The 26,825-nt window shown below is 44.4% G+C and overlaps 1 protein-coding gene across 1 annotated transcript in view; it reads left to right on the plus strand.

Annotated features, from left to right (window-relative positions):
- The window catches only part of pcdh1a (protocadherin 1a), a 67,368-nt gene extending 61,463 nt beyond the window's left edge, over positions 1-5,905 (plus strand). Inside the window, exon 5 of the mRNA XM_042093678.1 lies at positions 3,761-5,905. Within this exon, the coding sequence (XP_041949612.1) occupies positions 3,761-4,170 (410 nt within the window). The 3' untranslated portion in view covers positions 4,171-5,905. The remainder of the gene's footprint in view (positions 1-3,760) is intronic.
- The last annotated feature ends 20,920 nt before the right edge of the window (positions 5,906-26,825 follow it).

A 26,825-nucleotide genomic window follows, 5' to 3' on the forward strand; every position in this document is an offset into this window, starting at 1 on the left:
CACACACACACACACACACACACACACACACACACGCACACACACGCACACACACACACAGACACACACACAGACACACACACACACACACACACACACACACACACACACACACACAAACACACTCACACACACACACACACACACACACGCACACACGCACACACACAGACATAGACAGCCTTTGAGACATTACAGAAATCCAACAACATCAACACCACCTACACCGCCAAAACCACCACCTGCCCACATTCACACACACACACACACATAACACACTTACACACACACACACACATAACACACTTACACACACACACACACACAGACCCTGAGTCCCCTCCACCAAAATCTTCTTGAGCCGGCCCTGTGTGCATGCACGCACACGCGCGCGCCCATGGGCAGAGGATCAGACGGAGAGGAGAGGAGAGGAAACCTGCCATGGAGGCTGTGGCCCACAGGCACTCTGATGCAAGCCCCGTGCAAACCCCAGCGCACGTTAGCACACGAGCCCCCAAGAGCCAGCGGCCGGATAAGCCAGCTGTGCGAGAAGCCGCCACACTCTGAAGCGTGCCAGGCGGGCTGAACACACACACACACCCAGACACACAGACAGACACACACACACACACACACAGTGGTGTCCATCACTGGGGACAGCAGGAGGCGGTAAGGCTTTGGGGTCAGGCACGGAACGGTGGAAAATGGAGACGAACTCGGGAAGAATCAGGAGAGACGAAATGATTCCCACTCCTGCATGATTGAGTGAAAGACAAGAAAGAGATATGAAGCACCTGTCTATTGTTTCAGTTTTTTGTTTTTGGTTTATTGTTTTTTTTTTGTTTTGTTTTGTTTTTTTTGTTTTTTCAGAAAGAAGGACAGAGGGTTTCCATTTTCTGGTTTGGGTGGGGGGGGGGGGGGGTGGTTGGAGGGGGGACGCATTGTGTGTGTATTTGTGTGTCAAGAATGTGAGCGAGCAGCTTGCTGAGGATGTGCTTCAACGGAAGAGAAAATGCCATTGAGTCACCTTCTCTTCCAAACCCAATCACCTGCTCTCTAAATCCAATCAGCCTCCTCCTTAAATCCAGAGTTGGCAGTTGTGCACTTCACCCAATTCTCTCTCTCCCTCCTCTCCCTTTCTCTCTCTCTCGCTCGCTCTCGTTCCCCTTGGCATCCCTTTTTACAAAAGCCTTATGAGTGTGTGGTGTGTGGCTGACACACACTCACACACACACACACACACACACACACACACACACACACACATGCTTCCCCGTCACTAACACACATGGCCAAGAACTCTAATGTGTTTGTTCCACGAGCAGAGCTGATTTATTCTAGGCTATATTCCACAGGAAAAGGTTTCTGGGAGGAAATAAAGCAAGCTCCCATGCTCCCCTGCTGCGGCTGTCTTCCCCGTTAACCTCCTCTGGACTTCCTTTTGATGTATTTACAGTGTCCGCCATGCGTTTGCTCAACTATTTTTTTGTTGTTGTTTGGAAGGAGGAAGGCAAGGTTTTTTTTTTGTCGTTTTCGGTTGGTGTTTTATTTGATAGAGGCTCACCGAAGTGGTTTCCTGTGCGGCTCTGCACCAAGCCCATCCGTCATGCCACACTTGTAGAGTTGCACACACACACACACACACACACACACACACACACACACACACACACACACACACACACACACACACACACACACACACACACACACACACACACACACACACACTGTTCGTTCTTTTTTTTATGAATTCATTAATGCTGCATGTGGGGTCAAGGCAAGCAGAGGCGTATTCCCTGCCCACCCCCCCACCCCCCTTGCCTACAGGCAGCCATCTGTACATTGCTTTTAACACACTTAAGTGTCTCCACACTCCTGCTCGCTGCTTCTTCATCTTTTATCCTCATTCCTGCCTTCCCCTTCTCCTCCACTTCTCTCACCTCAGCCATTCCCCATGCAGCAGGAGAGGAGAGGAGGAGAATGAGAGTCCTGTCTGAAGGAGATGGAGACAGTGAATGTGAATTTCAATTGGATGGCAGGGGAAACCTGTGAGGTGGTGATGGTGATGGAGCTCATGATTCACCCAATAGCCAATGAGCCCTACTGTCATACTGGAATCTCTGAAAGGCTATATCACTAACCATCATCTGGCCATAAGCTCAGCGTCCACCTCTGGCTGTGTGCTTCGGACTGATTACCGGAAGGTTGCCAGTTCGAACCCCGACCAGTAGGCACGGCTGAAGTGCCCTTGAGCAAGGCACCTAACCCCTCACTGCTCCCCGAGCGCCGCTGTAGCAGGCAGCATACTGCGTCGGGATTAGTGTGCTTCACCTCACTGTCTGTTTACTGTGTGCTGTGTGTGTTTCACTAATTCACGGATTGGGATAAATGCAGAGACCAAATTTCCCTCGCGGGATCAACCGAGTGTATGTACTTATACTATAATGCATATTTGTATTGTCCATTACTTACTGACAACTGATCACTGTGATTGTGCATAGCCCCCAGCATAGTGCCTATTATAACATTCTGTAATTTCTTGTCATTTCTTTGTTCTTTTAATGGTCCCGTATTAGTTATGTGTGGAAACCTTGTAAGCACAGTGTATTTTCATTCTGTAGTGTTGCCATTTCCCCCTACACATACTATACGTGAGCATTCATAACATCATGCAAATACCATAATATGTGGAAAGGTTGAGAAATAGGAGGCTGTCAGGCAGCGGCTCTGTCTGGCAACTTTGTAAGGCAAGAGCCCTAAACATTGTGCATGAAATAGTGAGAGGAAGCAGCAGCAGCAACAGTGAGAGTGTGTGAGGGGGTCTGTGGATCTGGGTGCAGAAATGAGGTCACTGGGTTTTGGCCCGATTTAATTAATTGCAGAGTGAGGAATGGAATAATGGATGGCAATCGGGGACATACACTAATTTCAGACCTGCCAATCAATAACCCATAACATTGGATTTGCCTTAAGGGTGATGGATCCCATTTAATACCACACAGTAGTGAGACTGTATCAGTATGTGTGTGTGTGTGTTGGGTGAGTGGTCTGTGTGTATTAGTTGTAACTTTGTGTGGCAATGCACACATGCCAGTTGCAGTTCATCCCTATGCTTGTGTGTGTGTAAGTCAAAAAATATTATTTATCTGTGTGTGTGTGTGTGTGTGTGTGCTGTGTGCCATTTAAATAGGACACAGCAAGTAGCACAAAGTACCAAAATGACTTTGTCGAATTTCCAGTACAAAACAACATTTTATCAGTGGCTATAAACCACCGCCCCACACCTAGCAACCATAGCACCTAGCAACTGTTTCTAATGGCATCATTATTCAAGACCTAGGAACCACAAAGGGAAAGTACCAGCCAACACTTATCAAACACTGTCAGGTCGTAGGAGCCACTACACAGAGCATACCATACTTTAATCAGCCCCTAGCAACCACTGTACAGCGCATAGCAACCACTACACATCTCTTCACAACCACTACAGCTCATAGCAACCACTGCATAGTGCACTGTAACAAGTGTCGCTTGTGATAACCCTTTTTTCACTCCAGTGCGCCGCAAAAGGAAGCAAAAAGTGAATCACTCGTAACAAGAACACGGAAGTGTTCACTGATGGAAAGAAGGACAGGATAAAAAACATGTCTTGTCTCTGCAGTCAGTCGATGTATAAGATGTCTTCATGTATGTCCAGTGTCATCTCAAATGAAGTAAATGTTTTTTTTTATTATTATCATTCTTGTCTCTTTGACAGACATCCGCTCTCTGCCAGACGTGGCTATGACGGGCAACTGCACCCAGGAGTGCAGCGAGCTCGGCCACTCGGACGCCTGCTGGATGCCCGGACAGCCCTCGCCCATCCGCAAGACACGCAACCCACCGAAGCTCTCCACCTTTGTGCCTTACCAGGAGAGGGGGAGTCTGGGGCGCCTGGCCAACGGCAGCGCCCGGCTGGCCAGTGGTGGGGGCGGAGGCGGGGGCGTGGAGGAGCCCAGGCCCCGCATCCCGCCCTCCCGCAGTGCCTACTCCAGCGGCGTCGGCGTCGGCGGCCATGCCCCCAGCCAGGACTGCCCCTTGGAGGAGGTGCCGCTGAGCGTGGCCAGCGATTACCCGCCCACCAGCCCGCCTTCCAGCCACACCTCCAAGCGGGAAATCTACCTGTGAGAACGCAGCAGCAGTAACAGCAACAACAACAACAACAACAGCTCCACCCGTTTCTCAGTCGTGATTTTAAACGGATACGGCCGCCAGGGGCGCCCCCTCCAAATACACAGAGGGGAAACGAGCTCTCTTTAAGCCAACAACAACAATAACAACATCATCAGCTAATCATCAAAAACACAAACTATTGCTATGGCTTTTCAGCTAAAGCAGTACGAGTTGGCTCTGAATCACCGGACCAACGTGTCCTCATGTACATGATTTCTTTTTTATTTATTTATTCATTTCTGGTCTTTATTTATGTATGTATTGATTAATGAATTTATTTATTTATTTATTGGAGTATTCTGTTTCTTTATTGGGTTAATAATTATGGTGAATAAAACGTGTCAAATCAATATTATCAAAAAGTACACAAAAAGGACAAAAAAAAAACGTTTTACCAACATTTTAGCCTGTTCTGCTGTAGCTTCACTAGCCCAGTGGAATGTTTTCTGGCAGTGGTGTGGTGAATTCTGTAGTGCCATAGCAAGATGTTAGAGACGCTATAAGGACAATGTGCCGTGACGCATCAAGGAAGATAAATGCTCTCTCTCTCTCTCTCTCTTTGTCGTTCATCACATCAGATGAGGTGTTGTTTGTAGACCAGTGCTGTAAATATATTTGTAAGTTGTACATAGAGTATATTTACGTCAGGGTCAAACTGAGGAGAGAGAAAAAGAAAAAAACAAAACATCAAAGGCCTGAGCATTCCTTCCGCTCTCTTTCTCTCTTTTTCTAACAATATTTTATTTTCTTTGTGCCCGCTCTTTATGGTGATAGTAGGACCTTTAGCCGTGGTCAGGGCGGGTGACTCAAGATGGCTTTTCTGATGAAATCTCATTGGCTGACCCTGCTGACAGAGGTGCTTGGTGACTTGATGCTCACTCATCTCTGTTTTCCTGTGGACAGACCTGTTCGGTTTTTTTTCTTTTTCCTCGCCGCAGAATGTGGGTGTTTGGCACTTCAGCTGAAACACTGTGACCTCTCTCTCTCTCTCTCTCTCTCTCTCTCTCTCTCTCTCTCTCCCTTCCTCTATCTCTGTCTCTCTCCCTCACTCTCTCTATCACTCCCTATCAGTCTTTTTCCTCTCCCTCCACATGGACACTGGGCGGCAGATTTAATCGCCTCTGCAGGCTGCTCTGCAGTCAGGAGTGGCCATGGCAGTATGGCACATCTCCGCTAGAGTGATTTAAGTGTTGCAATGTAAACACGTCTCCTGGCTAAGCCCGACGCCAGTGAGCCAATTGTGGAAAATCCAAGGGGCCATGGAACACTCTTGTTTTTTCTCCTCCGTCTCTTTCTCTGTTTCTGTCCCTCTCTCCATCTCGCTCAGATCTGAAAGGACACAAGCTCGACGGACTGTTTCACAGACTCTACCTCGGCCTGTCCAGATCTGCTGTGAGCATGGTGAACAGCGATGTGTGGAAAATCATCGACTTCTCTTTTACTTTGAATCATGTGAAAAGGGAAGACACAATGGTTGGACTTGTTGTCTTGAGGGAAAAAAGAACATGCCTTTTTTTGTTAAATAGGACAAATGAATAACTGCCTTAAAAATATGTACTTTTGTGACCATGTTGAAAAATTCAAACAAATAACCTCGCTCGGTTTCATTGGCATGTCATAAGTCTGCATGAAAGGTAATCAGAAAATATAAAAATTTGAACAGAAAACGAAAAAAAAAATACAACAACAATACAAGATCGTAATATATTTTTGCATATAGAGTGCATTGATGATTTTTAAAGAAACGCATCACAGTTCTCTTCACCATTGTGTATTTCCTTTAGAGACAGTCAGGAGGTCACCCATCTAAGTAAGCAGCATGGCGAGGACGTTTTGACCTGTTCAGTGGTTGTAGCTCTCACTGTACCCCTGGTTATTCAATAGGACTTAGAGGACGTCTTTGTGGGCTGGTGCTCCAGTGTATCGTGACTAGTTGTGCAATTAGGATCAGGAAACAGAGCCTCTCTCAATGCCATTATAACACAATGAAACACAATGAAATAAATATGGTTTGTTTCAATCCTCCCCCATATGATGGGCTCCTTATGTGTTTTCTAAGGCTTATGTATTCCAGTGCACACGTGAAAGGGGGGGGTGGGGTGGTGTTGGTAGGTGACTATGTGTGTGCTATCATATCATGCTAGCTCTTTCCTCCGCATAGCAAGCAGCAGTCAAGTGTGTATCCTTCTCAGCATCACTAACTCCGCTCTCTCTCCCCCGGATGTACCTTACGTATCAGCCCCCAGTGCATACTTATTCAGCTGTGAAAGGTCCGCAGGTTTGGGGGGGGGGGGGGGTTGCTTGGCTGGCGTCTGATGCTTGGGAGGCCCTGGGTGGACGTTTTCTTAATTAGAGTGAGTGATGAATCCAGCGTGGGGGGCACTCGCGAGCGGCAGCCACCCCTCGAGCGAGCACACAGAGCGCCGGGATAATCCCGGTCCATCAGCAAAACCACCACAATCATTTAAAGCTCACCTCATCGTGCTGCCCACGGCACCGCGCGGGCGAATAATTAAAGCCGAGGCATATGGAAATTACTGGACAGGGCCGTGATTAAATAAGGCAAGTGATTATCCTGCCTGGAGGACATAAAGCACATTATACCGTTTTCAAAGCCATTTAGTGACTGAGATAGTAAAAAGAAATCCAGCCGGAGTCATGATACTTTGGTAATTAACCCTCCATGTTCAGTCTCAGGCCAGTTCACAGAGGATTGACACCCACATAACGCGAGGCCGGCAAGTTCTCCTGAAGATCAGTGACCTGAACCAGCAGGCTGCAGAAGATCGTGACCCAACTTAATACTCCCCCTCAACTCACTCAGCTGATGTCGGAATCATTTATTTCCAAACTTATTTTGGAACAGTCAAGCCTAATTTGCCCAGTTTTCAATTCGAGCTGAAGCTCAGTGGCCATGTCTTGGGTCAAGAGGCATGACTCATTGTCATTCGCCTCCATCCCAATCCGAATGGCTTTGGCCAGTTTCATAAATCATCAGTTCACTTTGATTTCGATTCATATTCCAGCCCGAGCCTTTCATTTTCCATCCACATGTTGGAAGTCATGCCTAAACATCTGGGATTTCACTTTGGGATGAAATCCAACTTGCGCCTCAATCACACGTGATGCCTGAAGGCATCTGAAGGACAGAGTGATCTATAATGAGTCACCTGATGCTGTTGTTTATTCGAATAGTGTATTTTCTCTTTTGACTTTGTGCTGTCTCTAGTTTGAGGATGTGATCTGATCGCATTTAGTTTTTTTCCCTTTATCTGGCTACCAGAGTGGGGTTCCTTGAAGGGAAAAACAGAAGCAAAAGCTATTTGTGGCGAAGCATCTTCTGGAGGTGTACTGTACATAGATTTCCATGTCCCCCGTGTGCACTGTCAGGCAGGCAGTGAGTTTAGCATGAATTCCAAAGAATAATTGGTAGAAATTGTTTACTGTTCTTGCTGAGATGTTAGTGCTGGTTCCCATTACAGACCCCCCCCCCCCCCCCCTCCTTTCTCCAAGAGACCCCCACCACCCCCGACTCCCACCCCACCTATTCACCCTCACCACCCCTCCCACCCCTCTTTCGCCTCCCCCTTCCCCCCAAACGAATTGAACGTCACTGCACAATCCATTTTCGTCACAGTTCACCTGAAATCAAGACAGCTGCCTTGAAGTATGTCTTCGCAGGAGTGTACGCACTCATAATCCTAATTGTTGGTTATATTTATATAGGATAAAAAACTGCTTGTGATGCCATGTTTTTTTGTACAGTTTTATGTACATGCAAGTGAAGCTTTTTAAAATCTTATGACAAAAAGCCGATGGCATATAAAAAATGTAAAAGTGTTTTATTGAAATGTGCACATCTTGCCTTGGTTGGATTGATCTTTGCAGAGTCAGTGTGAATGTGGCCGTCTTATGCCTGCACTGTCGTCAATCACTGGCTCCCCACTCCTCCCGAGGGCTTATTGGATTTTATGTTAATTGTGAACAGTGGATTGTCGGATCCTACCTGTTTGTTTGATTCCCACGTGTTCTGTTTTGTTCTGTTTTTCGCATGTTGAGGAAGAAAAAAAAAACGAACCCTTGTAATAAGTCCTCCTTAAAAAGAAGAAAGAATTTGTAATAAAATGAGCTCTGGAAACAAAAAAAGTATTTGTGGCAAGTGAGTGATTTCTGAAGGACTGCATAATGAAAGTGCTCAACTTGTCATTTAGTTGGAATGAATGCAGCATATTACAAGTTCTTTTTTTTTCTTTTTTTCAAAAATGGAACTTAAGTGATTTAAACCTACTGGGGGTTTAATAATGTCAAAGGGCAGAATGCCCAAAGATTTGCAAGAAGCTAGTGTCATATGGCAAAGCCAGGGACTTCCGTTTTGCCACCACATCTGCTGATGTAGTTCTCCGGAACAGTCTGTTTGTTTTTTAACGGCATCTACATGCTTGCATCAGTCGTGCACGTCGCGGGTGAAGAAAAGCGTAGCTGACAGAAGGTGCAGACCTAGGGCCCAGGCAATCCTCTACAGTGCTATAAACACCCTACGGTAAAGATGATGCCACAGAGATGAAAGACAATAAATCAGTGTGGATTTCATTTGGCACTGATGCTTCCCAGGGAGTAATTCACATAGTATGAGAATGTTCGAACTCACAGAGATGAAAAGAAATCCGAGACCAAGAGATGAATAACAGCAATAAAATCGGCATTATAAATGGGAAACACATTGTCAGGGATATAACATCATAAATAATAAATAAATAAATATAGGGCCTCTGTGATAGATGGTTGGCTGAAATGTTTGAAACGTAGCCCAAAAAACGGAGGCGTACTGCAGCCTGGGATTTGCCAGGCGTGTGGCATTGGAATTTATGGAGGTCCAAACTGACCCCCTCTGGATGGAGGGGAAACTGCAGCGTGCTCGATAGCAGGGCTACTAGGCGATGACGCAAAAGGCATTAATGCTCCTGCGAGACGCAGCTCCATCTCAGACCACAAGGCTCTGGGAAGCTGACAGATTGATGAGCTGGATTTCAGTAAGGGCTCAACAGCCAGAGATGTGGAGGGGTGCATAATGGAGATAGGGGTTTACAGAAACAGGCACGGTCCCATTAGTGTGTGGCTAAGGCACAGTGGTGGCTAGAGTGATGCTGTGAGCAACCACTGCCGTTTAGCTATTTAGGCACATTCACATAAACAGTCAAACAGGCAATGTGTTAATGACGATACTCACACTACTGACAAAAATAATAATTATATTAGTGTTACAGCTATTACAAACTATTCCAGCATTGCTATTATTTTACTACTATCTCTACTAATGATACTAATACTACTACCATTATTATTATTAATAATAACAATAATGATAATAATATTCATAATCATAATAATCATAATAACAATAAAGGAAGAAAATGAAAAATTCCACTGAGAGTAAAAAAAAGTTAATGAGTTTTAATGGCAGTTTTGTGGGGTCATTTGTTACTTTGCATCAGTATGCAGTAACATACTACGCTGTGTGTGTGTGTGTGTGTGTGTGTGTGTGTGTGTGTGCGCGCGTGTGTGTTTGTGTGTGTGCACGCGCGCCCATAACCCCCACTTTCTTTTTCTCCCTCCTTCAAGATGAAACTACCCCTTCGGCAACTGCCGCTGTTGATCTGCTGTTGCCATGGAAACCTGGCCTCACTTTCCCTTCACCCACGCTCTTTCTCTGTGCTCGCTTCGTTAAGCGCTGTGCTGTTGGCAATTAGAAATAAAACCAGCGGCAGGGACGGCTGCCTTTCAGTGCTCCCTCCAATTAAACACTGTCAGCTAGCCATGCTCCCCCCTCCAAACCTCCACAGCCCATGTAATAAAACAATCTGCCCATAAGCCACGTCTCACAACTCTCAGCACTCTCCGATAGCAGCTTCAAAGTGCTCTGAAAGGATGAGGCCGAAGACACTCATTTATATATATATATATATATATATATATATATATGAAGGCAGGAAAAAAAGGAAGGTGCAAATCGATGGCAAGATTGAATCGTGTCCGAAGGACTTTTCTGCCGTGGTGGGGGTCGGAACGATGCAGCCTCGCAAACGGCATGGTGTGGTGTGTACTGTGAGGTGGGGGGTACCATGTGTTTGCTTTCAATGTATGTAAGTGTAAGCAATATATCACGGCTTAAAAAGATTTTCCCAGTGATATTGATTGAATATGTTTTGGAGAAATGTGGTGGTTCACAGATCCCAAGCACTTAAGTCGCATAGAAAAATCACTGGAATATAGCCTGCTCACTCTCATCCATTTGTATTTCTCTCCACCATATTGACTCTCATACACTAAAGATGTAATTGCTGCATTAAAATCAATGGAGCAATTTAAACAGCATCATCATTAAAGGAGTTTGTGTGTAAAGTCGATATGAACACTTGAGAGGATTCTGCACCCCATGTTCTACACAGACAAACCTCATTAGTTAAAATGCACATACACTCCACACACACACACACACACACACACACACACACACACACAACCCTTGCAGGCATAAAACACATGCAATCATGCACACTTCAGAAGTAAAATGCATGCTATATTGCACATCCACATTCACCCACAATCTTGCAGCCCTCACACACACACACACACACACACACACACACACACACACACACACACACACGTTCATATTCACAGAACTGCAGTGACACACACACACACACTTATCTTTAAAGAGATTTAACAGTCACACACACACACACACACACACACACACTCAGGTGCTCTGCGCTTAAGTGTGCGGGAATGATATCTCTTCTTGCTCGCTTGTATCTATGAAACGTCTCACTAACTCATTTACCACCCTATTACCTCCCACCTGAACTCAATTTCCAAATCATCACTGATTCCAGAAATACCTGTAAGCCATCCATCAGTGGTGGCAGACTCTTCCAGAAGGTGCTGCCAGACCCTGCGAAAAAGAGAGCAGTTTCACACGGAGCGGCTACTGCATCGGCTTCAAATATCTGTTTTTACTAGACGTGCATGCAAGCTTATTGACCAACGTTCGTCACTGAAAGGGAACAATCTATCATGCAGTCAGCCATTTTGAAGGCACACACCTTCTAACTGCTTAGCTTTTTTATTCTATCTTAGACATGGATTTTCACTCATTTCAAACTGGAGTGTGTGTATAAGGCTGAAAGATTGTGTGTATGTAGAATGTGCATGTGCATGTTGGTTTTGAAGTGTGTGAAGTACTTTTATTGCCCTCAATGATCATAATGTATTGTGTATGAGTGTGCATGTCTGTCATCCTAACTCATATTGACCACCTTCTTCACTGACAATGAAAAATCTATCACTTAGCCATTTTGGTCAGTTAGTTTCCTCTCTCACACATCTTCTTAGACTGTAACTTGAGTGTCACTGTGTGAGTCGTCTTTTTTCACGTCATATCCTCGTTTCCAACATACATTTATTTATTCACTGATCTTCACTCATTCTAGACTCTGCAATAAATGTTTGATGAGATCATCCAATAACTCATAATTCAGTGTGAATGAGATGACTCAAGAGAAAGTCTATGCATAATATGGCTTGGTGTCTGGCTATGAGAGGAGAAGAGAGGAAAAAGAGAGGAGAGGAGAGGAGGGGAGGCTTTAAGTGGTATTTCCCAATGCTGTTTGTTTATACAGCGCTAGTTACAACGTTGAAAAGTGTAGCGCGTGGGGGCCATTAATGCACAGAGGTAGCGCAGATTAAATAAACCACAGACGGAGATCCAACACTACTGGATCACCGTGGCAACAGAGGGAAGCTCAGTCGGTGCTTTACACGGCCCACCCGCCATGTCTGGATACGCGGCAAGAGGCTTTTTTCCCTCACCACCCCCCACCCCCCAACACACACACACACACACACACACACACACACACACACCACCCTTTTCACAATCCAAGAAAACATGACACTTTTTTAACGTTAATCTAATTAGCTTCTGCCTCACTGTCCAAATGGAATTAGCACAGTTTGTCGTCTTTCCCCCTGCAAAGCTTGTGCGCGGTGAGGCTGTCTAAGACATGCAAATGCGTTTGACTTATTTGTACACACACACACTTCTGACAGTTGTGGAGGAGGAGGCAACATTTTTTGTTTGTTATTTTTCTTGCGCAGGGTCACGGTGCAGGCCAAAAGAAACTTCTACCTGCTCCTCCTGCTAGCACATAGCAACCACACCAGAGCTCATATCCATTATCCAGAGAGTTCCTACATAAACATGGAGGTTAAGTATCTAAATGAGAAATGATGTGCTACACAGACATTTACAGTAATAAACCATCTGTTAGGCTTCGCATTCTCGCTTACAGTAATTGGCTAATTGGCAGAAGAGGCCTGTGGGTTGTTTGTGTTTCAATTTGTGCTAGCATGTTTTTGTGTCTTAATACTCCACTCCCTCTTCCTTATGTCCATGTGTTAGTGAAAACACAAAAGGTTATTAGAGACAACATAATCTACTGCTTCACAGTCTGCTGGCAATCGCGAAGGACGTTACCCTTTGTTTTAACAACATGGCGCTGTGTGGCGCCCATTTGGGAGAAACCTAATCCCTCCCCCGGGTGGCCCTTACCTCCCTGTTAATTTGATCCTGTTAATTTCCACGGAAAGCATGAATTAGCCTCCTCAGCTCTCCAAGAGACATCGGTCATGATGGCCACTGTTGAGGGAGGGGGGGCACAACACAATATTATGACTCAAGAGATAGAGAGGGCAAAAATAGATTTGAAAATGCACGATAATGCAGCGGCTTTCTGGAGGGACGTCATGTAATGCTTCATCAGCTGTGGCATGAAGGCTTGTTTAAAGTGCAGTCCGTCACTCTCCAGCAGCATATACATGACGTGCCCTCTGTTCAGGATGCCTCTGTTATAACCCAGCCAGATGCACAGCCCTCCACGGCCCTCGAATGCTGATAATGTATAAGCCACCGAGATTAGAGTTTATGGCTGGATTGACCTTCTAATCTGCATCCTACTGATGAGAGAGTGCGTGTGAGTGTTTATGTCTTTGTGTGTGTGTGTGTGTGTTTATGTCTTTGTGTGTGTCTTTGTATGTTTGTGTGAGTGAGTGAGTGTGTGTGCTTGTGTGTGTGTGCTTGTGTGTGTGTGTGTGTGTGTGTGTGTGTGTGTGTACACATTAGTCTCTGTGGGGTTGAGAAGGGGACTCCTTTATTGTAATGTAAATCACCATTATAGAAGACAGTTTAAGAATGGCATGGGCGCATGGAGGCAAGATTCTTTTTATCCTGAGAGCTTTCCTTGAGTCCACCACATAAATACTGATAATAGCCTACTGTAATCTCTGCGATAAAAATCAGTGGCAGAAATATCAGGATATTACGAGATGGGCAGGTGTGGCCTTTAATAATCCATCAAAATCAATATGAGGTACGGTCAAGCCTGAACAATTCGGACTATAATGGTGGTTATTTTTGATAGCTGAAAGGTTGTGCGCCACCACTGTAAATACTTGCTGGACTTTTGCACATCTTTAATTACCTGGCTGTGTTTATTTGAGTAAACAGCCTCTGACAAAGTTTCCATACAGCTGTGGACTCTGGAGCATCAGCCTTCAGGCCGGATCAGCGCCAGATCTGCCCCGGTATCTCCTGTTCTCAGAGTTCTAGAAGCAGCGTAGCAAACAACATGGGTAGACGTCTTATCTGCTGGAAGGAAAAAAAACACACAAGGCTTGTTTTGATTCCTCTTCTCCTTTCCGTCAGCCTTGTGAAATTGTCAGTGAGGACCATGTGTTGTGAATGTCGCTGTTTTTTCTATTTTTAATTGCTTTGTGTGTCTCAGTATTCAGTGAAACGAGCTCTAGATTATGACATTCTGTGTCAGTTTGTGCTTCAGCACAGTCTTTACCCTTGTGTAAATTGCGACGTGGAGGTGATCCATATTGACTTCCCAGACAATTAAAGTGACTGCCTTTGGCTGCCACTGCTGTGTCTAGGTTGTATTTTATTATGGCACGTCTTTTCAGCTTCTTTCCTTCGTCTTTTATGCCTTACCGAGCCGCCTTACTGAAGAGTTTCTTCAGAGTTGCCATTCTCATGCACAAACTGTTTCGCACAGGTTTACACACCCATACACGCACTAGGGCCTAATGCTCCAGTTCATTCACTGAAGCTTTGCATTTGGTTTGGTAATATCATCCGTATACAGTAAAAGAGACAGTTTATGGGGACATAATCCCCACGGCCGGAAGAGTCGTATCTTTAAGGTTGGTGGTGGGGGGAGGGTGTGGTGTATGGGGGATAAATGACTGCAGTACACAACATTACATAAAAAACAGAGATGCTGAGGTCAGTGACTGAGGAAGTCCACCCTGAGCCTCTGGGGCTGTGACCTCACTGCACAGGGCTGTCGCTCATATTACAAGCCCGCTCCTGTGGTCAGTTGTTTATATCCCGTTTCGTAGTCGATCATTTATTTCCACTCCGGTAGCTTGTCATTGGTTTCTGCCTCTGTGGTCAGTTGGTTATTTCTGGTCTTGTGGTCGCCTACTTTATTTCTGCTCTATACAACAGTGACCCAGGCTCTTTGCCATGCATGGTACATTTTCTTGTTAAGAATAGAAAAGAATAGCAAATTATTTTCATCTTTCATTTTTTTACCAACACTTTATATAATACATTTATACTCTTTACTTATACATACCCCTGACTTGAATCTTAATCAATGTGCATAGAAATATATTAATTTGCAATTAATTTGCATTTGGCTACACAATACCTACACAATACGTTAAACCATTTTAATCAGCTGGACTCTACAAAGGGTTGTGTAAAATGAAGTGTGAGTTTTAAATGTAAGTTTTTTTTTATTATTATTAATCAGTGAAGGCTGCTTTTTATTCATGGGGTGGAACGAGAAGCTGAGAGGGTGTCAGAGAAAAGGGTTTCCTTGGGGATCTTGAAATCATCTGACAGAGATGGAGACGGGAGGGAGACAGTGAGACAGAGAACAGGCAGACGGAGAAAAATACCAGGTGTTTAGGAGAAAAAATTGTGAGGGATTAGAGGGCCCCGTCTTTTGATCAGCCATTAAGAGCAATTCTGTGATGAATTTCCCTTAAAGTGGATCCATGCTTGAAAATGAGAGGCCATTTCATGATAACCCGTTGATAAAAATTGACTCCACTGAGATGACGAGGAGTTAGTGCCTTTCAGTAATGCATCTGCAGAGCGTCTAAGCAGAGCTAGTCATACAATGTGCAAATCCAGAAGTATCAACCTCTCTATGCCTCTTAAGACAAACAAAAAATGTCTTACACCTGTCTTACACATTGCGTACACCTGTCAGAAGAACAACCAAAAATAGTCGATTACATTGTTTCCCTTCCTTCACAGATACAATACCTGCCACAGTTCAGAGGAGGAACACACGGCTTGGTTGATGAGTTTGTTTGTAAAGGTGTTTGGGCAGGCCCAAGTGGAAGGACCAGTGTTTGGCTTCAGGACGGCATAGCTGCCAAAGGAGCAGCGAGCTGGCAGCTCCTGGAGATGACCGGACAGGCTACATGATGGAGTGTGGAAGGGATTCTCATTTAGAAGATGAATGCTGACAGCCCGCTCCCAGCAGACCTGATCCTTCTGTCCAATTTGAAATCTAAGGGAAAGGCATCCCTGATTAACTGCACACCTGAGCTGCTGAGTGACATCTGCTGGGGGAACTCGCTCGGCAATTAAATATCAGTGTTTTTGCCGTGGTCCTCTTCTCGCGGTAAATGAGAGCCACTCACATTTGGAAATGACTGTTTGGCTCGCCCGGATGTGCAATTACTTATATCTTTTGTCTCTTACAAATTGGCCTGCTGTGCATGCTTTCAAAAAATTTTGCAAAGTAGAACATTGTGTTTTCGCTTTTTGTGTCAGAGCAGAAACTTTGTTCAGATCAGGAAATTGCTGTAGCCTAGTTTTGTTTTTCAGACTTATTTTACTCCCACGAAAACATGTCTTTTTAACATATTAACACACACATTTTAAAAATACATGTTCTTCAGAACTGCACCAACTTCTCACATGCTAATACCTTTCATATAACAGCAGCCAAACCTAGTGTCTCCAGAGGTGTGATTTATACGTATACCAAAGGTAGGTAGCATGTGATGAGACACTACATCAGTACGTAGTTTTTTGCCCTCCCTGGTTAGCTGATTATCTGTTTCCAGTACAACCCTCTCCGTCTCAGGCAATCTTTACCAGGCTCCTCGCTTGGAATAAAACTCAGTCTCCCCCTAAGTCGATTCCGATCTAATTAAAAGTCTCTTTCTTAGTGTCTGTCATCTAATTAAAACTCTCCCATTCATTTTGTCTCAGTGTCGATCGCCTTAACTACAGTGGGGGGAGAGAAAGCCCTCACCTATTGTGTCTCTACAGGTCTCTTAAAGGAAGAGGGGAACAATCTTCCCCACAGAGTAGGTCTCTGCCTCATCTCATGCCCCCTGTAAATTGGACAGAGACTTGTTGATAATTGAAGATCATTGTCTCCTCCCATGGACTGAAAACTCACAATGTCCCAACAATGCTTTTCTCTATCCCAATCTTGACCAATCCTGATTATTGTTTCTCTCTCTCTCTCTCTCTCTCTCTCTCTCTCTCTCTCTCTCTCTCTCTCTCTCTCTCTCTCTCTCTCTCTCTCTCTCTGTCTCTCTGTCTCTCCTTTTCTGTTGAGGTTTTCAAAATCTCACGCTGTGTCCTGTTTGCTACCACTCTCAGCTAGATGTCCCAAGAGTACAAAAACATTGCAATGCTTGTTTCTAAGTGAAGCCCAGTCTTAATTTGCATTTGTTCTGGGAGAGATCCATCTCAAATTACTACCATCCTTGCTAGCTGTATTACTTACCTTCCTGACAAATGAGGAATGTTTTTTATGTTAAATGATGCTGCATTTTAAAGCACCTAGAGAAAGCCCTTTAAGATAACAACTGGCTCGTATTGAAAAAAAAGAAACATTGCATTTTAATATTAATTTAGCTACACTTAAAATGATGCATTAAGTGGGATGGAAAGACTGGGGAAAGAGAAGGGGAAAATGCTTGATAACCTTTGGTCTGCTCGTTTTAAGTGTTCTTTGAGGAAAAGAGAAACTGCTCCCCTGAGGATAAGTTGCCTGCATAAAGAGTTTAAAAAGTCTGGAGATGAGTTCTCCTTTCCTGTGTAACACTAATCATTTATCCACAAAGTGCTCTATTGTTAGAGACAATGTGAAGTCCAAATTCATTTTTAAATTATCTTTTTTTTTGTTACAGCAGAACTGACATGTTTCACTTTTATAATGAGTTGTTCCTTCACACTTGACTAAACTTGTATTTCCTCTCAGCCCTTGTGAAATGGAGGATGTCTTGGCTCTCTCTTTCTGTGTGCCTCACTCTTTCACTCATGCACACACCACTCTCTCTCTCTCTCTCTCTCTCTCTCCCTCTCTCTCTCTTTCTCTCTTCCTCAAACTCTTCTCTCTCGCTCTCTCATCAGTGTGACTGAGGAAGACCCGACAGAAGCGGTTAGGTTTCCTTGATAATATGTGGAAATGAAAATGAATAAAGCGATAACACCTAGAGCCAATGGCTTGCCCACCGGTTGTTTGCTTTGCAGCTGTGTTTCCTTGAAATTAAAATGGATGTTGTGACAAAGAAGCAGTTATTTATTAAGTGCTAACATTATGTGATGGAGTGCTTTCTAGCCTAGTCTTTGTGGTTTTGTAGAAAAGAAAACGTTTCCCTCCACAAGCCTGTCTCTCTATTCTCTCTCCCTATCTCTTTCTTTCTCTCTCTCTCTCTCTCTCTCTCTCTCTGTCCCTCTTTGTTTTTTTGTGGTTTAATCTCGCTCCATGGCGAAGCAACTTTAATGGGCTGTTGTGGTTTAGACTGTTTCCGTGGCGACAGAGCGTGCCGATATGGAGCGTTCGTTTACTCACGAGGCCTTTGCGGCGCTTCAGCGCGAGAGACGGCGGATGCCGGTGACAAATCGTTGCGCGCCTGCAGCGACGAGGAAGCCCACCGCGATATGTCTGCTCATGCAAAGCAGTGTCGCAGGCTGGGCCTCCAAATGAGATTCTTGTCAGGAGCGAACACTCACGCTCATAGCCAGGGCAGACAAGGAGGCCCATTACTGACGCTTCACCTCAATGTCTTTCTCTTTCTCTCCGTCTCTCTATCACACTCTTCCTTTTCTTAAGGAGATGATGCGGAGAGTAGGGTGGCACAGGAAACCAATGGAGCAACAGGGTCCTAATTTGCGACGAGTTTATCGTTTTATCATTTCCTTACCTCGGTGATGTGTTTTCTTGAAGATAACACACTGCACTCCATTTCCACCTATTGATCTTCGCCAGGATGATTGACTGATATGTGTGCAGAGTGTGTAGTCTTGTCTGTTTTTTTCCCCACATTGCAGCAAGTTATTGTAGCAATCAGTTCTGTAGATAGGAGCCAGGCTCATATTCACAATGTGGGAAAGATATGCTAAAGGCTGTTCTATATGACCACTTCTGTGCCTCGCGCCCTGGCCAGTTTATTTACTCTGAGGAAATCTCCGACCTGCTGCGTTAACCAGGGTAGTGAGTCAGTGGGATAATGAACAATAGGCAATGTGTAATAGACTGCAAACAATCCTCAGTGTCCATTGAAACAATGACATGAGCTGTTATTAAAAAGCCAGTACACCTTTTCACAAAAATATTTCAATATGAACTCAAACGTAAATGAAATCAAACGCGATGAGCCAAAGACAACCCACTCAAAGATCATTTGAAAAAGTGGTGGCTGAGTGTAAGGTAGGCTACCTTTGTTCTGGTGACTTCTTTCTTATTCTAAGAAGACTAAACTCTTTGGGCTAATAAGGATTTTTTCAGAGCCAAGTTGACTTTTCTGACTGTGTGTCTCGACTGGGGGGCCATTATCAAAGTCTGCTGCAAGGCCTTAATTTGCAGGGACAAGCTGTGTTGCGTGAAGTGGACCTGCTCTTCCTGTCACTTCCTGTGGCAGGTGGCCACCTAAAAGGAATCATTAATTAGTCGCATGGGACTGCGGGCGCTCCGTGAGTCAGAGGGGTGTGCTTCAGGATTGAGACCGCTTTTTGGAAGCAGAAGGTGGAGGTGGGTGGAGAGGAGTCCCCAAGTGCTTCCCTTGTAATGTGTTTAGTTTATGGTGCCTTGCGTAGCCTACGGAAGGGGGAGAGAAGGAAAAGTAATTATTAAGTAATGTTCAGCAATGGTGCTGTGGGTATCACTAAGTGCATCCATAAAGCTTTATGATGCAGAATGGATGAACATGTGAGATGAAACTGAATTAACTTTGGGATGCGACGGAATGAAAAAACGTGGGTGTGAACTATTAAGCACAGGTTAAACTTCATCTAATTAGTTCAACACCTGGTTTTTGGTGGGATGGAGTCACATAGCGCTGTGGTGCACTTAGAGAAGTAATTAGAGCACAATTCCACAGGAGTGATTAAATCCTTTAAATTAGGTTCTGTATTTGTGGTAAACCCTCATCAAAAAATCTCATATCTCGTCTCATAGCAGTATTATTATTTCAAAGAGGTTTTAGAGTAAATCAATTTAAAACAAGTGAAACATTATGATTTCCCATCTGCAATATCATCAGTGTTGAAGACTGTATTTTGGTTACAGATTACATTAAGAAAGAATGTGGATCCAATCACTGCCGAAATGGCTATTTTCTTTTCTCTTAGCAGGAGCCTTTTCGCGTGTATCACGTAATGACACTCATCTGGACATGATTAGGATGCCAGTAGTGCTCTGCAGTCTGCTGGGAATAGAGTTCTAGCAGCAGTCTTAGTATCAAGTCTGAGGAGTGTGTGGCATGACACACTGTACGAGCCAATCACAATGACATCTTGGCTGTAGTATGCTGTAGAGAATGTGTGTGGCATCGCTTATCTTCCGTGCCAGAATAAAAGAGAAAGAATCCACAAAGTGACTGGTTGCTTGCTTTTCCACCATACATATTATAGCACTGTGCTAAAACGTTCCTTTAGGATATTACCCACATTCAACATTTTTCTTTTTTTGTAAAAAATAGTTTTCATAGCACACTAGAGCACCTCTAGACCACCGTATCATATTCACATTCATTTAAAAATGGCTGTCTAGCAATTCTTGTCCAAAAAGTATTGTTACACCACAATACTCAATATGTTGTCCAACAGTGAGTCATTTTTCCCCGTTGCACCGACACTGGATTTTAGGGTTCCCCCACCTGCCTAATCCCACTTTAACCACTGGTGATGACGGTATAGTTTTAAAAATCGAAAGTGGCTATGATAAACGGTAGTAACAACGCCTACAAACATCAAAAATTGCATTCGGAAGAATGATAACATTTGAAGAGTTTGGTTCCAAAACGCTGTATCTCAGGGACATTTTATCAACAAACAGCATGTACCATAGCTGTTTGGTCTATTAGCCGTTGGCAGGGTGAGGAACCATTGCTTTTTGAACACAGTTTACACTATTTTCCACAGTCACACATTTCAAACACCACAACCATCCCTTAATGATGTGCTTTCTAGTCTCAAAATGTCTTCTTTTTTTCCCCGTCAAAACTTGGAAAGTTGTGAAGCCATGACTCAAAACCCTGCTGAGCTAATATCAGTTTTTTTTCTATTTTGCTCTTTTATTAAACTTAATTTCATAAGTCTTCTTGTCTTTTACTCCTCAGGGACATTAGCAGGTTACAAAACTGCTTACACTTCAGCACCTCAAGTACTCCTCCAGTCATTCTGACTTTCAAGTACAAAGTAGGTAGTGCTCTTGCTGTTAAGTGTCGACTTTGAGTGCTTTTTCAACTTCTGTCTGTTAGTGATGATGACAAACTTCCTCTTGGTTGACGGTGGTGGCAGTGTTATTGCGCTCATAGTCTTTGACACAGCCCACATCGTCTGAGCTGAGGCGGTGAAGATGAACTGAGGAATTCAGGTCATACATCTTCGGTTTAAATTGGCTGTTCTTCAATATTCTTACATGCTCACCATAGCAGATTTTTTTTTCTCTTCAGTTTGTCAATAAATGGAGACTCGATCAAAAGCAGCTTGCAAATCCATCATAGCCCAGGAGTGACGCTATGACAATTTGTTGCACACTGTCCCTTGATCATGAATGTATGGAGGTCAGGTGATTGACAATTGCTCATGGCGTATGAGTGTAAAATTAGCACTTTGTGGGTTTCACACTTTATGTGATTACCCATATCTATAGTAAAGCATCCATATGAACTGTCAACAACCTACTATAGAATGTTTGCAGGGCACCCATATACAGTATCATTTGCATATACTAAGTACCTTTGCAATATCAACTAATAATAAAAGCAATCACCTGAGACAGTGGGTGTGCTTTGACAGTTACAGTATATGTAGTGTCTAATTATGTCCACTTTTGTTTTGCAGTGCCTTAAAACCTTGGCAATTAAATAAATTATGTATAAACTTGAGAAGTCGATCAAACATATATTTCAATTAGAATAATCAGTCCATTGAGGAGACAGGCTGACACCCTCACAGTCTGTCTCTCTAATTACGAACATGTCATGCCAGGAGCTTAATCTCACATTCAGGTTGTTTATCCAGTTGTGCTGGATGATATTTTCAGTCACTGTGGGCCTGATCTGAGACAGGGAGAGACCGACAGAGAGAGAGAGATAGTAAGTAAGAACACGAGACAGAGGAAAAGAGAGCAAGAGAGACAAAGAGAAATAGAAACAGAGTGAGACAGAGAGAGAGAGAGAGAAACAGTAAAGCGGTGTAGATGTCATCTGTCAAAGTCCTCCAGTGGGGTGACAGACAACCTCCCATGGCAGTTTATTATCAGTGGGAGTAGTTATGAAAATTATAGCTGTGCCTCAAACAAACGCACCATTACTCATGTCAAGCAGCTCCCAAGTTAGAATACTGTATCTCACAAACGATAAATTGTTTGCTGATTATTAAGGAGTACAAAATGCCATGTTATGACAGAACAGAGGATGTTGTGGCTGTGGTGTCTTAGCAGCCTGCCTCCCCCTACTCCTCCTCTAGCTTTTACTTCATTTGCTTCTTCTTCTTCTTTTTCCTCTTCTCTGCTTTACTGTTTTTCTTCATGTCTTGTTTGGGTGTGGTTTGTCATTGCATGCAAAATCACAAATCAGAAAGGGGTGGGGGGGGGGGGTATTTGTGACGGAGATAGCTTTAAGATAGAGATATGGGCATAAGGCTGTAAGGACCCTTCAGTCTGCACGTTTACACAGCAAATGGTGAACACAGCACTGGCATGTGTACTTAACGTGTGCAAAGAGAACGGTTAGACAGACGCTATACCAATCACAGCACTCTGCCGCATCAGCGTAGGAAATTAAGTGGTATTTGTGCCGCCATTATATTTTATTAGTAAAAAAATGGCAGCGCATCTGTTGTTGACTTAAATTAGCAGATGACTCAGGCCAAAGCCCTGCCGAAACTGGTAATTTGGTTCTATGGAATTGCTGGCACGTCTGGCCTATGAATAGTCATGTATCTCGCATTATAATTGCATATGAAATATTGATATTCTGATGGAATTGGGTCGATACCGTTGGCTACACACTAATCTGTATGTGGAAACTCAATACCTCCTTCTACGTCTATCTGCACAGCCTTGGGGATGTTGATTGCCTGTGTTGAAGTGACAGTAGGCAGGGTGTTGGACAGTTTAATGGGAGCGCATGAGGTGGAGGCAATTCTAATGCATTTGCACATAGTGTGTGTTTGTGTGTGTGTGTGTGTGTGTGTGTGTGTGTGTGTGTGTGTGTGTGTGTGTGTGTGTGTGTGTGTGTGTGTGCGCGCGCGCGCGCGTGTGTGCATGCTTGAATGTGTATGTGTTCTTGTGCCTTTGTACATGCATGCATATATATATGTGTGTGTGTGTGTGTGTGTGTGTGTGTATTAATGTACACCTCTCTGCCCAGCGTATTAAGGAAAGAGAAGGACCCCACCCCACCAACCCTTTCGACAAGCCTGCTGCATGATTGGCGTCGACTCCGCGCCAGCAAAGAGATGTCGACGTGGAGGAGTCCACTGTAATGTATTTACTCTGTAATTTGTGTCTCGGCGAGAGGCCATACATCCTGTTTAAGAGTGACACCTCTCCTCCCTGCGGCAGCCCCACGCCGGTCCCGCCACTGCTGCCGCAGCCCTGCCGGCTCTGACGGGAACCTCGCCACGCCGCGGCTGATGGATGAGCTCATCAAAGCACTGCTGGGGCTGATGGGCCTCTCTCTAGAACGCCCACGACACTGCCGCCGCCACCACCACCACCGTCCCCAGCAGCAGCAGTAGCAGCAGAACCACCGCCTCCACCATCAACCACCCACCCACCGACCCACCGAGCCATCCAGTACGGCCTCCTGCTGCTCTTACGGTGTTGTTCTGTTTTGTTTGTTAGATGCGTCGGAATCACAACAGATCGCGCAGTCAAAACAATTCCCATTTTTGCGAATGTGTGAAAGTCTTAAGTGCCACGTGATACAGAATGGACTGTGGTGAATTACTAGAGCGGGGCAGGGTGGCATAGAGAATTGGCAGTGTGATTGTTGCGTCAGCTAAACAAGGATTCAACATACTGTCTCATAATGCTAGAGGGATTTAGACAATATAAGATATGCCAGACCAATATAAGATATGCCAGGCAATTCAGACCAAATGTATGCAGGAATACTTGACATGATTATGCCAAGTGAAAGAATAGTTTGTTATCAGGATTTCTTTTCCATCAGGAAGGAATTTGTATAGAAAATGTGTTTGCATAACAAAAAAAGTGAAAATGCAATAGTACAGATTTTTTACCTCAAAAGTGACAAAGCATACCAGTAATACAAAAAGCTCTAAAATCAAATGAAAATGTATGTAACTACCTCTTCACTCTAAACCATCTCTGTTAAAATGCATGAGACTGGCAGCCCCTAAGAAATGTGCACCACCACATCAAAAAGACATAATGAACAGTGGCAAGAGACTGTTATCTGTCCCAGAGAAAATATAACTGCCAAAACCAATGGTCTAGTTCCTTTTCAGAACAAACACTCACATGTAATTTAGCAAACAGGTGTTCACAGAAAGCAACAGAAAAATACATTTTTATAGTCCTTTCACTGTGTATTCAGATCAAAACATTCCCTGCATTATCCTTGCAAAATGCCTCCAATATCCTCTCACCATTTCATTATCCCACAATGCCATCCCAGTTACAATAACAGTGCTTTTGTGTCGTTATGACAGCTCTGGGTCACTCTAGATAAGAATCAGTCCTCAGTAACGGATGGCAAATGTGAAAAAGGGAGAATTTAAATAATGGAGAGAGAGCGAGAGAGGGCTGCCCTGGCTTCATAGAGTGTGCTGTGTAAGGTAAATTAGCTGACAGGTCTATTATGAAGCACCTGCTATTCAGGTCTGCCCTTTCAGATGGGGTTGCTTTCATTCTTTCTCATCTGAGCCAGCTGAAGACTATTCCAAGATGCTTTGTACTGAGGAATATATGCCTGTGTTATGTCCAATCACACAACATTCGACAATATAATCTCGGCACCCCATTCAGTCTGGCAATCCATTTGTTGTTGGGTAACTGCTCTGCCTCGAAACACATATAGCTGATCGGCTGCAAAGAGAGTTTAGTGTTTTATACAGAGAAGCTGTTACTTGTATCTGAGAGAAATAAAAGGATTAGCTGTGGTGTAAATTGCTTCGTCAATGATGATTCCCTACACAAATTGCAGTTCATTCCAAGGTAATTACAATGTACAAACATCATGTTATCACCTATAAAATGCACAAGACTGAGAATCTCCTGAAACAATATCCCATAGCATTTAATTCTCGTCTTGCAGTGCTTCCTAACAATAAGCCTGACTTGCTCATAAGATGTCTCTGCAAGGCTTTTACATGTCGATTTTGAGGCAATAAAAACACAATTTTCTCCAGGAAAATGGACAGGATCTGGTAAGTCTCTATAGTACTGACTGACAAAAAACATTAAAACAGCCAACTCCTTCACAGACACACACACACACACGCACACACACAACATCCAGATCACAGTAATTTCACAGCTGGTACATGTAAAGTTCATGACTTGGTCATGAGATGTTATGGTGAGCAGCATGGTGGCGTGTGTGTGTGTGTGTGTGTGTGTGTGTGTGTGTGTGTGTGTGTGTGTGAGGTAGCTGACGAAGCAGTCCCCCAGCAGGATCGCTGCGACTCAACACTCTCTGGCGTCTGCTGGTGGAGCTGGCACCAACCCCAGCCCTTTGTACTCAAGACATGTGCATTTCAAACAGCCAGCAAGCAGAGAGCGCTGGGACTCGATCAGAGAAGACTGCGTGGGTGGGTGGCTGGGTAGGGTGAGGTGGTGGTGTGTGTGTGTGTGTGTGTGGGGGGGGGGGGGGGGGGTGGTGGTCCAACTGCTTTGCCACCACCCCAACCCCACACTCCAAAGCACCACACCCCCCCCCCCCCCCCCCCGGATGAGTTTCAATCAGCATCATCTTCTCCGGCGTCTCATCACCTCCATCATGTGGGCTGTTCGTCTCTCCAAAAAGGAACCTTTTGATGATTTTCCTCAACATTCTGTCTCTTCAGATACATAGAGCATGGCAGCATGGCATCTCCTTGCTGGAAACTTCAGGGGCCATTTCTGAAAGTTTTCCATGTCTCTCTCTCTCTTTCTCTCTCTCTCTCTCTCTCTCTCTCTCTCTCTCTCTCTCTCTCTCTCTCTCTCTCTCTCTCTTTCTTTCTCTCTCTCTCTCTCACTTCTTTTTCTTTTCTCCTCTCCTCGCCATGCTCATCCCTGGGTGTTTAAAAAGATGTGGTTGAATTTGCAAACACGGCTTATCCTTTTGGGACAGGAATCGATGAGTCTTGCTCTCTGGGGGTCCCTGGTGAGAACCGGGACAGCTGAGCTGATTGAAGATTGATCACGAGATGGCGGCCAAGCGGTCCATCACCATGCTGGCCTGTGCTCGCGTGTGTGTGTGTGTGTTTGTGTTTGAGTGTACGTGTCTTCCTGGCATGCAGTGCCCTTTGTTTTGCCTTTGCCAGCACAAAACACGCCAGGCCGCCCCATCCTCAGAATACACACGGTCGGGATGGTGTTATAAACTAGTAAGCGGCTTGCTCAACCACTGCTTGGGAAAAACTGGTCTTACATTATAGTTTGAGTATGTACACAGTATCCACAATAGGAGGATATAGATAGGGAGCTCAAGAGAAAGGTACTGGAGATAGAGACAGATGCCATCCAGAACATACAGTACAGTACATTATCATGGTGGGAAAAATATTTTAACCCTTAAAGGAGTACCGTCACACCGGTGTGACGGGAATGTTGGGAAATGAACATTCTAAAGAATATCTGGGTTCATTGAATTCAACATAGAATTTTAGAACCTTCAATTGTTGCGGAACTTAGAATGTTCAAAAACCTACACCTTTAAGGGTTCATACATGCCTACATGCCAGTAGTAGCCCACATGCCTTAAACAAATAGTAAAACATGTCAAGTTAAACTAAGGCAGATGTAGAAATTGGGAAAAAA

This window comes from Alosa sapidissima, chromosome 5 (assembly GCF_018492685.1).
Source record: "Alosa sapidissima isolate fAloSap1 chromosome 5, fAloSap1.pri, whole genome shotgun sequence".
NCBI lineage: Eukaryota > Metazoa > Chordata > Actinopteri > Clupeiformes > Clupeidae > Alosa > Alosa sapidissima.